We start from the raw sequence: 13,231 nt of genomic DNA on the forward strand, positions 1-13,231 counted from the left end.
CTTGCCTTATATTTGCAAAAAAAACCACATTTATTCTTTTAAAAATGTATATACATTGCCTTACAAAGATACCATGTTGGAGTTGGCCTCAGGAACCGTCCAACGAGCCTTCTTTTATAATTGACCGAGCAAGATTTCGTGCAAGACCAATTCTCAGCATTTCCACTTTGGTGGTCTCTATGTCATCATCCTAAAAGCAAAGCGAGCCAGCATGAGGAACAGCAGTAATCTTTCCTTCTTTATCACTTCCAGGACTATCTACCCAAAGGTAGATAAAGGGTGTTTAACATTCAGCCAAATCTTCCAGAGATGGAACCACATGCCAAGGACCTCTGACTACCAGGAAAGAAAGCAATCAAGAGGCCAAACACTAGAATCACCCCAAAGAAGTTGGTGTTTCATAGTCATAGGTTGAGAGGCATGTGAGTTTGTAAGGGACCAGTGGTGGTTTTTTTGGTCTGTTTTTTAGGGCTGCACCCATGGCATATGGAGGTTCCCAGGGTAGGGGTCTAATTGGAGCTACAGCTGCCAGCCTACACCACAGCCACATCAGACCTGAGCTGCATTTGCGACCTACACCACAGCTCACAGCAACACAGGATCCTTTAACCCACCAAGTGACGCAAGGGATTGAACCTGAAACCTCATGGTTCCTAGTCGGATTCGTTTCTGCTGTGCCATGATGTGAATTCCAGAGCCAGTGTTTTGGGGGCCTTTTCTCATCTCCATTGTGGAACCAACAAATCAAAAGCTAAACTGACCTGGAGTTGCTGGGCATCGGGCTCTCCATGCGCTGGCCTTTCTGAGATCAGGTCTTCCAGGCATCTCATCAACTCATACGTTTGCTCTGCTGAAAAAATCACCTAGGGGAGAGGTGCTGCTTCGCTTAGCTGCTCCCCAACCACAGCTTGCCCTGCTCTGGGTATGAGTCCAAGTTGAGCCAGCCTTTTGTGCATCCCGTTTGAAGGAGTGTGCTTTGGAAATGCAACCCAGGGAGGGCAGAGCACGCCTATTCTCAGGCCCAGCTCTTCGTGACAGGGCCCTAGGCTGAGCATTGTCAGCAAACAGCTGCTCCATTTCAAATTAAGTAGTCTGCTTTGCAGAATCTATTTCCAGAGTTGGCACCCTGGGGGGACACGCACACAGACCCACTTAGGAGATGATGGATGTACATGCATCTGCAACAGCTACAGGATGAAAGGCATAGAAGAAAATCAAGGTGGACTCAGTATACCTGTTTCTGTTCCAAGAGGGGCAGGGCGTCTGTTAGTAGCGTCATCCAGAAAGACCGGGGGGCAATCTGGGACGTCATCAGTGACAGGAGAAGAGAAGCAGCGTCAACAAAACGCTTCTCCCCATATAACCGGTGGAACTCACGGTACTTTCCTATGGAGAATGAAAAAAACCAACAGGTCACCCTGGCCCTAACACAGACTAGCTATTCCACAGAGCAGGGAAATTCTTCCAGAGCAGCCTCCAAGCTCATGGACCGATGGAACCAAAAGGATTCAAAACACATGCTTAAGGAGTTCCCGTCGTGGCTCAGTGGTTAACGAATCCGACTAGGAACCATGAGGTTGCAGGTTCGGTCCCTGCCCTTGCTCAGTGAGTTAAGGATCCGGCATTGCCGTGAGCTGTGGTGTAGACTGCAGACATGGCTTGGATCTGCGTTGCTGTGGCGTAGGCCGGCGGCTACAGCTCTGATTAGACCCCTACCCTGGGAACCTCCATATGCTGTGGGAGCAGCCCAAGAAATGGCAAAAAAAAAAAACAAAAAAAAAAAAAACAAAAAAAAACCACAACACATGCTTAAAGGAGTTCTGCAGTGCAACCACAGGCTGGGTGGCCTAGGAATTTCTGCATGCCAAGGGCTTGGCCAAGAAACAAAAACAAACCACCACATGCTCACAAGGGGCTCCAAGGAGCCACATGCCAGAGAATATAAACATCAAATGTTTACTGATGTAGGAGTTCCCTTCGTGGCTCAGCGGATAATGAATCTCACCAATATCCACGAGGACGCAGGTTCGATCCCTGGCCTCGCTCAGTGGGTTAAGGATCTGGTGTTGCCGTGAGATGTGTAGGTCGCAGATGCGGCTTGGATCTGGCATTGCTATGGCTGTGGTGTAGGCTGGTGGCTCCAGCTCAAATTCGATCCCTAGCCTGGGATTCTCCACATGCTGGGGGTGTGGCCCTAAAAAAACAAAAACAAAAAATGTACTGATATAAATGAAAGAACATAGGGGGACAAAGGGACATCTTCCATTCAGAGGAATGCCAACTAAAACACAAGGAATGGTAGTCAGAAAACCACCAGTAGTTACTACAACTAGTGGGTCAAAGTTTGATGAGGAACAAGGCACTTAAATAACCCACAAATTATTAAAGGGAAAACCAGTGCTACGCAGAGGAGACCCCAGTGGCCACCACATTAACCAAGCCGTCACAGTGAACTCCACCAGTAAGGGGATAGACAGCTCAGAGAACACACCACCTCAGTGGAATTCCTGCCCAAATACACCATCTGCGCCTGCTCATGAGATAAACCCAAAGTGAGAACCTTCTACAAGAGCTGAACTGACTCTTCAAAAATGTCAAGGTTAAAGAAGCACCAAGAAAGGCAACAGACACTAGTAAGACATGAAAACTAAATGCACGAATCTGGACAAAATGAAGGGCGTCCCTGATGGAATCAGAACGTGGCCTGTGAAAGGGTGTTAGATCAGTGCTGAACGTCTTAATTTTGAGAACTGGTTAAAGAACTATTTTTTTTTGTCTCTTTAGAGCCGCATACCTGGAAGTTCCCAGGATAGGGGTCGAATCCGAGCTATAGCCACCAGCCTACACCACAGCCACAGCCAAGCCAGATCCGAGCCGAGTCTGCAATCTACACCAGAGCTCAGGGCAACATGGGATCCTTAACCCACTGAGCGAGGCCAGGGATCAAACCCGTATCCTCATGGGTACTGGTTGGATTTGTTACTGTTGAGCCACAATGGGAACTCCAGTAAGAGACTGTTCTTACTAAAGGAAACACATATGCAGGTGTTTATGGAGAAAGGAAAACAGTGTCTCCAACTTACTTTCAAGTTATTCCCAAAAAAGCCTGACTGAGAAATGAGGCCAGATATGTAACTGGTGAGTCTGGGTAAAGAGTATAGGGGAATTCCTTACTTCTTATACTATTTTCATAACTTTTCTCTAAGTTTGAAATTACCGGAAGATAAAATGTTACCAAAAAATATGCCTTGGGAGTTCGGTCGTGGCGCAGTGGTTAACGAACCTGACTAGGAACCATGAGGACGCAGGTGCAATTCCCTGGCCTCGCTCAGTGGGTTAAGGATCTGGCGTTGCCCTGAGCTGTGGTGTAGGTCACAGACATGGCTCGGATCTGGTGTTGCTGTGGTGTAGGCCGGCAGCTACAGCTCTGATTTGACCCCGAGCCTGGGAACCTCCATATGCTGTGGGTACGGCCCTATAAAGACAAACAACACAAAAATATGTGCTTTGCAGAGACTGGCACACGGGTCTATGTGTTTTGGCCTGGAGAAGTCTAGAACCATCCCTCCAATCTCTGTAACGGCCCACTTGTGCTGAAGGTCCAGGGGCCAGAGGCCAGACTCACCCAGGAACGTCAGTCGATCACTGAGCATCATGGCTGGCCCCAGGTTGTCAATGAGATCGAGGTCGGAAAAGCAGCCTCGCTCACAGTAATCCCTGAGGAACCTGCAAGGAAGGCCCGGCCTGGAGATGAGAGCAGCAGTCCCGGGCTCACCTCCTCAGCCTCCCACCTTGCCAGACAGCACCCAGGGAGGGCACACCGGTTGAGCCTACCTGTCTGACACCAGCGTGGCAAAGGCAGCATCTTTGGCTCGAATGCTCCAAGAGAGGGCGGAGCCCAGGCGATTGTTGCGGACAGCTTTCATGGCTAAGATCTTACAAATGCTGCGAACTTTGCAGGGAAAAGAGAAAAGGCACACCTCTCACCCTGTCAGTCGCTCCATTCCTGAACCCCACTGGGACAGGAGCGGCCTTCCCACCTCCTGAACTAGGCTTCTCTATGGGCTCTCCACGTACAGCTTGGCCAGCAGAACTAGGAACTCGAGGGTTCATAAATTCTCTAATTGGCTTTGTTAACAGTAGGACCCACCCTGGAAGGACTGGCTTTGCGAGGGGGCTTCATTTCAGGGGTGGCACAAAGATGTGTCCTGCTCCCCACAGATCAGCGCCTCCTTGATCTGTCCAGGTACTCCAAGCCCTCTCCTCTTCTGGGTCCTGAATGCCATGTGCTTTCACAGAGAGTCATGAACATGCAGTGCCTCCTCCAGGAAGGCAGCTTAGGTTTCTACCAGTCACTCCGCAGCAAGGGGAAGAGAAGGAGCAACCATCCTCGCTCCCCCCGCCACCCCGGCTCTTCCTGAGCCAGCTCCAGTCCCACTTCCCTACCCAGCCAGCCTTAGCCAGAGCCACCCACTGGGACAGGACAACCCACAGCTGCTCCCGTCTGACCTCTGGTGAAAGCATGAGAGAAGAAGTGACTCAGAACCTTTATAAAGGCAACGTCCTCCACTACTTCCCATCGGACCCCTAGCTCTCTGTCCCTCCCCAGTAGTGTGCTGGGTTTTCGTTTACCTCCTGGCACCTGCTGCCCAGACGCTCTTCAGTCCGGGCAGCACGGCATGAGCACAGAGGTACGCCGGGCAGAGAAGCCACTCACCTTGCTCCGTCATCTGCCGCTGCTCGCAAACCCGCAGCACCTTGAGGGCTTTCTGCTCCGTGCTCAGCGGGATCCGCTCGATATGCAGCTCCAACGAAACTCGGCCCAGCTCAGGGCAGTGGTCAAAGTAATCCACCCCCAGCTGCCACAGGCTGCACAGGTCCAAGGACAGACATGAGGGCCTGGCAAGCCCAGACGCTGCCCTGGGGCTTGGGAATGCGCACTCAAGGCAGCTTCTGCTCCAAACCCTGCAGCCTTCGGGGAACCAGACAGGAGAGAACAGAGTCCAAGCCCCCTCCCCGCCCCCCTGCCCCGACCCCCGGCAGCCACATGCTGAGGAGCACCCACTGCCAGCATACCTGTGATGGGCAAACAGGCCTGAGGCATATTCCAGCAGGAGGAACTCTCTCATGTTGGACCCGAAGCTGGAATAAAACGTAACATGAGACCAAACTCCTGGGCTGCTCTATCCAGGGCCCCCTGTGACAGCCCAACCTCCCTTCCAGGCATTCGGGTACCCCCACACCCAAGGGTCTGGGTGGCAGCGAGAAGAGTGTTGGCCCCAGCATACTTACTAGAGGTTGTGAGACTGGAGGAGTTTGCAGTGATCCAGCAGGTCTGTCAGGTGGGCCACAAACCACCAGTTGCTGAGGGCAATGCTACAAGTTCAAACACCAAGGTAAGGGGCAAAGTCAGGATGAGAGGCCACGGCCCACACGAGTGGAGCATAAGCAGGAATCCCGCATGGCCTCTTATGGGTTTAGGACGGGAGGGACAGCAACAAGCTGGAATCTGCCTGCAAGCTCAGAGAGGTCGCTGCATGCTAGGTAGGGACTAACAGTGGACACGGAGGAAGACATTCAACCCTCAAAACAAGAACCGATGATACCTGTCAGTGAAGAATATCACACAGAAAATGAAATAAAATCCAGGGATCCAATTAGATATAGAGGACGAAGATGCAGAATAATGTACAAGAAAAAGACCGAAAGACTAGTGGCTTTTGAGTTTCGATGAAACATGGAACTCAAAGGAATAGCTCTGTTTGCATTGCATTTGCTATTAACATTTCTCCTCATTGCAGTTTTCATTAGCATGCTTTATGAATACAACTACAGACATGTCACTTTAAAAACTCTTTCTTAATCAAAACCTAGAATCATGGGCGGCCCTTGTTAAAAATGACATTTTCTAGGGCCCGCTAAGGGTCTGATGAAGTTTTTCCATCACTATTTGTAAACTCTCTGGCATCATTTTGTGTGAAGCTTACCAATGCATTTACTGTCGTCAAGTGTGCATACATCATTTTGAGTTATATTTTTCATTTGTTACTTGGCACTGGCCTTTCTGTATCTGTATATAAATGTTTGACTATCATTCCCATCTTGGGAGAGGGAAAGGAAGCTTTCAATGTTTAAAACTTTTGCCTTGATCTTAAAGATAGAAGTACTATGATACTTCACCTGCTCCAGAATTCATTGTGGAATGTCATGACGGCCTTCCTAAAATTCTCTCATATATCAAATACAGCTCAACTTTTTCTTTTTTTTTTTATGGCCACACCTGTGGCATACGGCAGCTCGCAGGCCAGGGGTCAAATCAGAGCTGCAGTTGCCGGCCTATGCCATAGCCACAGCAGAATGGGTTCTGAGCCTCGTCTGCAACCTACACCACAGCTCACGATAATACTGGATCCTTAAGCCACTGAGTGGGGCCAGGGATGGAACCCACATCCTCAAGGATACTAGTCGGATTCATTACTGCTGAACCACAGTGGGAACTCCTGCTGCATTCCTTGATTGTGTCCTTTTTAGACAAGAGTCCCAATAAATATATCTCCTTATGACAGCCCCCCAACCAAACCCCAACTCACTGGATAATGTTGCTGTTAACCATTATAATTTCATCACACCTCCTTGATGTAGCAACAGTTTAACAGCTGAAAATATTATTTCATCAGTCAGGAGGTGATTTAATGGAAAAGGTATCATATGACTGGATCTCGAGACTGTCCTTTCAGTCACTTACCTCTGTGTCCCTTTCATCTATAAATGGAAGTAATTTTACCTCTTGGCTTACCTGGATTGTTTTCAAGAGAAATATGTGGTAAGATATAAATATATACAAGTGGTAAACTATAAACTGCTCTTAAAAGATTATTTTGGGGGAGTTCCTGCTGTGACTCAGGAGGTTAAGAACCCAACCAGTATCCCTAAGGATGTGTGTTCGATCCCTGGCCTCACTCAGTGGCTTAAAAGGATCTGGCCTTGCTTCGATGTAGGCTGCACACACGGCTCAGATCTGTTGTTGCTGTGGCTGTGGCACAGGCTGGCGGCTGCAGCTCTGATTTGACCCCTAGCCTGGGAACTTCCATATGCTATGGGTATGTCCCTAACAAAAACAAAAGAAATATATTATTTTTGAAAATTCTATTTTCTATATACATGTTAAAAGCATAGCTGTGTCCAAGGGAAAGCACTGCAAATTGGTTCAAATCCAGTCCTGCAGGAGTTCCTATTGTGGCTCAGCGGTAACAAACCCAACTAGCCATGAGGACGCGGGTTTGATCCCTGCCCTCACTCAGTGGCTTAGGAATATGGCGTTGGCCATGAGCTGTGGTGGCTCGGATCCTGTGTTGTGGCCTAGGCCGGCAGCTCCAATTCAACCCCTAGCCTGGGAACTTCTATATGCTGCACCTGCAGCCCTAAAAAAAAAAAAAAAAAAAAAAAACAGACCTGCTACTCAAGGACTGCCCAGTTCATTTCCTTCAACCACAGCTTCATTGTCAAAGTGGAAGAATTATAACGGTCAGTACAGGACTTTAAGATTCTGACAGTATCTTAGGGACTGAAGTTATGAAAAATTCAAACATAATGGACAAAATCAGCAATTACCAGTCCTAAGAATAAAACAGCATATAAGGTGAGAAAGCATCAACTGACAAGATGTAAGACAAGCTGCCTCTTCACAGGTAAAATCACACACATCCCCACCCTTCCTAGAGTAAGTTCATACAGAAAACTAGTCCAGAGGGTTGTTGGAGCAAAGGGCTGCGGATGAGGAATGTGCTATCGGAAGACGAGCGCTCCCGGAACAGGGAAACAGCCAGCGGTAAAGAACTGCGGGTGGAAACAAAGCTCAGCTGCCTCCAACTTCAAGGCGGGTGGAGGCAGCTGACTTGGGGCCTTGTGATGAGAAGCCACTAGGACGGTAAGCAGGAGAATGACCTGGTTTAGGATTTGAAAGGTACTTAGGCTGTCCTGTGAGAAAGGACAGTAGAGACACAGGAGGTAGTGGGACGCCAGTCAGGGGCCACCTGTTAATAGCTCAGGCCAGCAGTGACGGTGGTGGGCCAGGGTAGTCGCTGTGGCGGGAATAAGAACAGCCAGTTGTAAAGTACGTTTTCAAGAGGCGCTCACAGGACGTACTGACAGACCGGTCAGTGCTTAAGAGCGCAGGAACAGTATGAACTCTGGCAAAGGCTCTGGATCCAATTACCCGCAGAGCCCCCTGTGAGCCCTCATCAGGGCTCACACTCGTCCATAAGACAGGCGTGAAATAACAGCACTTGGAGTTCCCACTGTGGCCCAAAAGGATCGGTGGCGTCTCTGCAGTGCCAAGGACACAGGTTCGATCCCTGGCCCAGCAGGGTGGGTTAAGGGATCCAGTGTTGCTGCAGCTGAGGCGCAGGTCTCAACTGAAGCCTGGATCGGATCTCTAGCCCAGGAACTCCATATGCCTTGGGGTGGACAAAAAAGAAAGAAAATAACAGCACCTACCCCAAAAGTATGTTGCAAGATAAAATGAAATACTCTGTAAAAGCGAAGCCGTGTTAACTATTACCACCACCGTTCGTATAATTAGTACCACTTTCCACACTGCTAACTGTATTGGCCTTAGGACTGGCCTCCCGGGCACCAGCCTTGCTGTCCTCTTCGCACTACTCTTTCTCAAATACAAACTTCACAGCACTGTCCTGCTAAAAATCCTCAGTGGCTCCCCTTTTTTTGTTGTTGTTTTTTGGGGGTCACACCTGAGGGTCCCAGGCTAGAGGTCAAACTGGAGCTGTAGCCACCGCCCTACACCACAGCAATGACAGATGTCAGCCGCATCTGCAACCTACACCACAGTTCACGGCAATGCTGGATCCTTAACCGACTGAGCAAAGCCAAGGACCAAACCTTCATCCTCATGGATACTCGTCAGATTCACTTCCGCTGAGCCATGACAGAAACTCTGCTCCCCGTGTTTATATTGGGACTATTTGGTCCTTGATGATCTGATTTCTTTCCTACCTCTGTCACCAGTGCAACCCACCTCTCATTTATTTAGTCTTTTGGTTCTAGGGATGTCTGCAGCTCCGCAAGCAAGTAACAGGCCGTGTTCCCTTCTCCATGCCTTCACTCTGCTGGGACGTGACCTTCCCCAGTGTTCTTCACTGAGCTTCGCAGGACTCAACTTAGAGAGCTTGCCCTGACTTCCAGTCTGACATGGGGTTCCTCTCTTGAGGGGTCCCACATCTGGCCCAGACTGTAAACATTGTACAAGAAAAACACCTGTCATCTCAAAGCTTGATGTCCAACAGATGTCAAGTTGCGCTTAAAAGTAAAGAAGTGGGGGTGGGCTGGGCGAGAGGAAATGACACCTCAGCCTCCCGCCAGCTGACGTTACCTAGACTGCGAGCTGATGGTTTTGGAAAAGAGCCAGCAAGGTGGGTCTGGGGGACCCCAGAGCCAGGGGAGCCACAACCTGCCCCAGTCTGCACAGCCCCAGGTCTTCCCAAAGGGATGTGCCAGCCTCAAGGCCGCCGGGCAGTGACCACTGAGGCCGAGAACGAACACCACAGCCTGAGTGACCGAGACCAGGCTGAGTGCCGCATGAACTGGGCCGTCGAGGTCTCCCTGCAGGGCTGTGTGCCTCTGAACACAGGCTTCAGATCTTCGCATACACAGGATGGAGACCTGAGTGCAGGATCTACAGAGACCAGGTGAACAAGCTCCCCGTTCGAAGGTGTTGGGAGGGTCTGCAGTCTGCATTAGCTCTGCAGCAGCTTCTGTTCTACCAGCCGAGGGAGGACGCTGAGCCGGACAGACCAGCGAAGGCCGGCAGTGGCGGCGGCGGCGACAGCCCTCCCCGAGGAAACAACGGTCATGCTCCCGAGGACTGTCTGCCCTGCACTTGGCTGCTCCCATCGCTTCGCCCAACTCTGTGTCCTGCTTTTTCGGTGGCTCTGCAGCAACCCCTGCCTCTGCCCAGCCGAGCTCTGGTGGCTGTGGGCCTCCTGAAAGTGGAGAGGGAGGGTCTGTGCGCCACCACCCTCCACGGCCAAGGTCAGGGGCTGGGCCAAAGGGCCGGCAAGAAGATGGGATCAGGCAAATCTTCCACCGGACCTCTTAGTTTCTGAAAGAAGACCCGACTCCCTGGGCTTTGACACTCCTGAAGAGCTTTACGGGCACCAGGAAGCTGCCATCTTGCTAGGCTCGGAGTAAAGTGCGTGCCAGTTCCGTCTCCTTTTGCCAGACAGCAGGAATGGGCCTCTGCAACCCACAAGACAGGAAACGCGCCCTCGGAGAGGACCCGCCTTCTCCCAGCTGTGGGGCCGATAGGCAAACAGGTGGCCCTTCGGCAGGGGTTCTGTACTCCACTTCGGGAGTCCCCGCTGCCCCTCTGGGTCTGCCCTGCAGAAACCTCCCCTCCAGTGCCTTGAGAGAGGAGCGCCCTCACTCCGCTGTCACAGGGTAGCCGTGACCCCAGCTGACATCACATCTGCATCAGCCAGGCCGCCCCGTCCCACCAACGCACTGGCCCAGCTCCAAAGAGACGTGCCCCCTCCCCTCCGGGCCCAGCTCGGGCCTGACCGGCACAACCCAAGAGAAAGCACATGCCCACAAGACCCCAAATCCAGTCCTTCCGCCTCTAACACCCTCCGAAGAGACTTCGGCCCTGCTTCCAAACCGTGGGATGAGGTCCCGCGACGCGCTTTTCAGGGCCTCCTTCGAAATGGGCTAGGAGATGGCTTCCTGCTCAGGTAAGCCCAAGCTCCTAGATGCAGTGCCAACAGAAGCTTCAGACCCTGTCCTACTTGCCGGGGCAGAGAGGCGCCCAGACTGAGGGGCTACAAGCCGACCTTTCCTCCTTTGCGACTGGCGTTGGAGTGATGCCGTAACCTGTGGATTCACAAAAGCCACCCTCTCTGTTGACACTTCTCTAGCTTTTCCTTCTGTTGCCACTGAAAAGAACGAAGTACCTTCCCTTTTTATTATTCTTCTCCTCGTTCTTTTCAACTCTGTTTTGTTCCTTAAAAGCCGTATGTGGCTTAGGAAGGAGGCCCAGGAGGAAATAACCCACTGCCACTAACAGACAAGCGTCGGGCAAGACTGTTGCTTTAAACTATAGGCAGAGACACTGACAAAGTGAAATAATGACGTGTGTGCCTTTCTAAGTTACTGTCACTACCCGCTCCAGGCAGATGCCACCCCCACCCCCACCGCCATCAGCCAAACTCTTGAAGTTGTCTTCAGGCACCAACTAAAGTCTCTGTAAGTCTCTGAAAAGAACGCTGACACAAAACCCGTTTTCCTTTCTCCAAATCTAAGAGCATTTTCTTGAAGCCCTGGCTCTCTTTTGGCCAAAACAGGAAGAGATGGCAGCAGGTGGGGAACCCTTCCCATTGCCCTGATTTACCAAAAAAAGTAGGTTCAGTCAAGGTCAATGAGTTGATACGTGAGCAAGGCCACCTGCTGCGTTCCTAGCTTTCTTCTGGGCGTCACTGGTGCAACGCCACTCTCCAGACTGCACAAGGGAAGGTAAATTCTTTTTTTTTTTGTCTTTTTTTGCTATTTCTTGGGCCACTCCCACGGCATATGGAGGTTCCCAGGCTAGGGGTTGAATCGGAGCTGCAGCCACCGGCCTACGCCAGAGCCACAGCAACGCGGGATCCGAGCCGCGTCTGCAACCTACACCACAGCTCACGGCAACGCCAGATCCTTAACCCACTGAGCAAGGGCAGGGACCGAACCCGCAACCTCATGGTTCCTAGTCGGATTCGTTCACCACTGCGCCACGACAGGAACTCCGGGAAGGTAAATTCTGACTTATTACAACGTGCAAATTTCTGGAAAGCTCTACCTTGGATCACATTTCACACTCCTTTCCTGCCTTGCTGAAGGTTCAGTGTAATGACAAGATACCCTTTTGGGGAGCGGGCTGATGCAGAATCCCTGCTCTGAACAGACCCAATCAAGGGCCGAAGGTGTGGTACCCTGGCTCACCAGAGAGTGAGACTGTTGAGAGCTCCGTCCCTTACGGTGATTGCATGTTCGTTGGGTTCCAAGAATCCGCTTAGTGTCTGTTAATTCTAGGTTTTAAATATCAAAGGAATTTCCTGCAACGTTATGTTAAGTAAACATCCCTGAAATGGAAACTGTTACAAATACAAGAGCCGTCAAGCCTCAGGAAGGGCCCCAAGCTCTCCAGAGAGAAGCCATGACCTGCCCACATGTGGCTGCACAGGGGCAGCAGGTCTGTGGGAAGAAAGCTGAGACACCAGCAAGCAGAGGCACTGGAGGCGAGGACGGCTGCGAGGGCGGTCCCGCGCGGACCGTACCGCCGGCGGCGGCAGCAGGGCCTACCTGCACTCCTTTATCACTTGGTGGATGTCGAACTCGAAGGCTGCCAACAAGATGTTGTCCAAGGGTTCTGCGCTGCTCTCACCTCCCAGAAACAGGTCCAGGCTGGACTGTGGAAAGGGGGTGACCCATTCAATCCCCAGATGCCAGCAGAGACTCAAGGGGGCAGGCAGGGCTGCTGGGTAAGGCACCCTGGGGAAGGGTGACGGGGTCCTGCAAAAAGCGCCCAAGGAAAGCCCCTTCCTGTTCTCCAGGGGGGTTCAACTCCAAGAGGCCAAGGGGTGAAAATGACCCAGCGGGGGCGGGGCGGCACCTCAGGGTTCCTATGCCCCAGGCGCACTCCGGGGAGCGCAGGCTCACCTGGGCATAGCAGTGCAGGTCCATGGGTTTCACTGTGGGACAAGAGTACAGGAGCCGGGTCACTAGGAAATGGTACCAGTTACTCAGAAGCTCCTTTTGCTCCAACAGGGCAGCTTCGTCTCCCAGCATGATCTGAGAAGAGAGACACGACTCCTTAGCTCTGGGCGAGACTGCTACATCACCTCCTGATCTCGGCTGCAGCACCAGCTTTGAAAGCTCTCTCCTTCCAGACGCAGCTGACAGCCCTGTCCAAGGACCAAGTTCCTGCCGCTGCTGCGCTGGATGCTGCGGTCCCCAGGGAAAGCCAGCTTGGGCCCCGACCTGGACTTGCTTCCCACAGACCTTGCAAAGAGACTCGAGGTGAGGACTGGAGGCGAATGTGCCATCTTGGAGGTGCCGCTCGCACTCCTCGTGCCAGTGCTGCCACTTCAGCTCCAGCTCGGTCAACGTCTGAGTGTTACCAGGCTACGGCAAGAGACACAGAGCGAGCCCGTCAGCACACGACCCCTTATTCTCATTGCAGGAC

At 51.7% G+C, this 13,231-nt stretch overlaps 1 protein-coding gene and 1 pseudogene across 3 annotated transcripts in view; one reads left to right on the forward strand and one right to left on the reverse strand.

The window, feature by feature from the left end:
• NUP85 (nucleoporin 85) overlaps positions 7 to 13,231 on the reverse strand; it is a 31,242-nt gene continuing 18,017 nt past the window's right edge. For all 3 annotated transcript variants that reach the window (XM_003131211.6, XM_013980753.2, XM_021066654.1), the window contains exons 9-19: positions 13,048 to 13,170; positions 12,706 to 12,837; positions 12,349 to 12,455; positions 5,293 to 5,376; positions 5,077 to 5,142; positions 4,718 to 4,869; positions 3,835 to 3,952; positions 3,626 to 3,726; positions 1,235 to 1,386; positions 762 to 863; positions 7 to 190 (exon numbers count right to left, since the gene is read on the reverse strand). In XM_003131211.6, coding sequence (XP_003131259.1) covers positions 89 to 190; positions 762 to 863; positions 1,235 to 1,386; positions 3,626 to 3,726; positions 3,835 to 3,952; positions 4,718 to 4,869; positions 5,077 to 5,142; positions 5,293 to 5,376; positions 12,349 to 12,455; positions 12,706 to 12,837; positions 13,048 to 13,170 — 1,239 coding nt within the window. In that variant the 3' untranslated portion in view covers positions 7 to 88. The remainder of the gene's footprint in view (positions 191 to 761; positions 864 to 1,234; positions 1,387 to 3,625; positions 3,727 to 3,834; positions 3,953 to 4,717; positions 4,870 to 5,076; positions 5,143 to 5,292; positions 5,377 to 12,348; positions 12,456 to 12,705; positions 12,838 to 13,047; positions 13,171 to 13,231) is intronic.
• Positions 5,462 to 6,373, forward strand: LOC110255914 (annotated as a pseudogene).

This window comes from Sus scrofa, chromosome 12 (genome assembly GCF_000003025.6).
Source record: "Sus scrofa isolate TJ Tabasco breed Duroc chromosome 12, Sscrofa11.1, whole genome shotgun sequence".
In the NCBI taxonomy this organism is placed as follows: Eukaryota; Metazoa; Chordata; class Mammalia; order Artiodactyla; family Suidae; genus Sus; species Sus scrofa.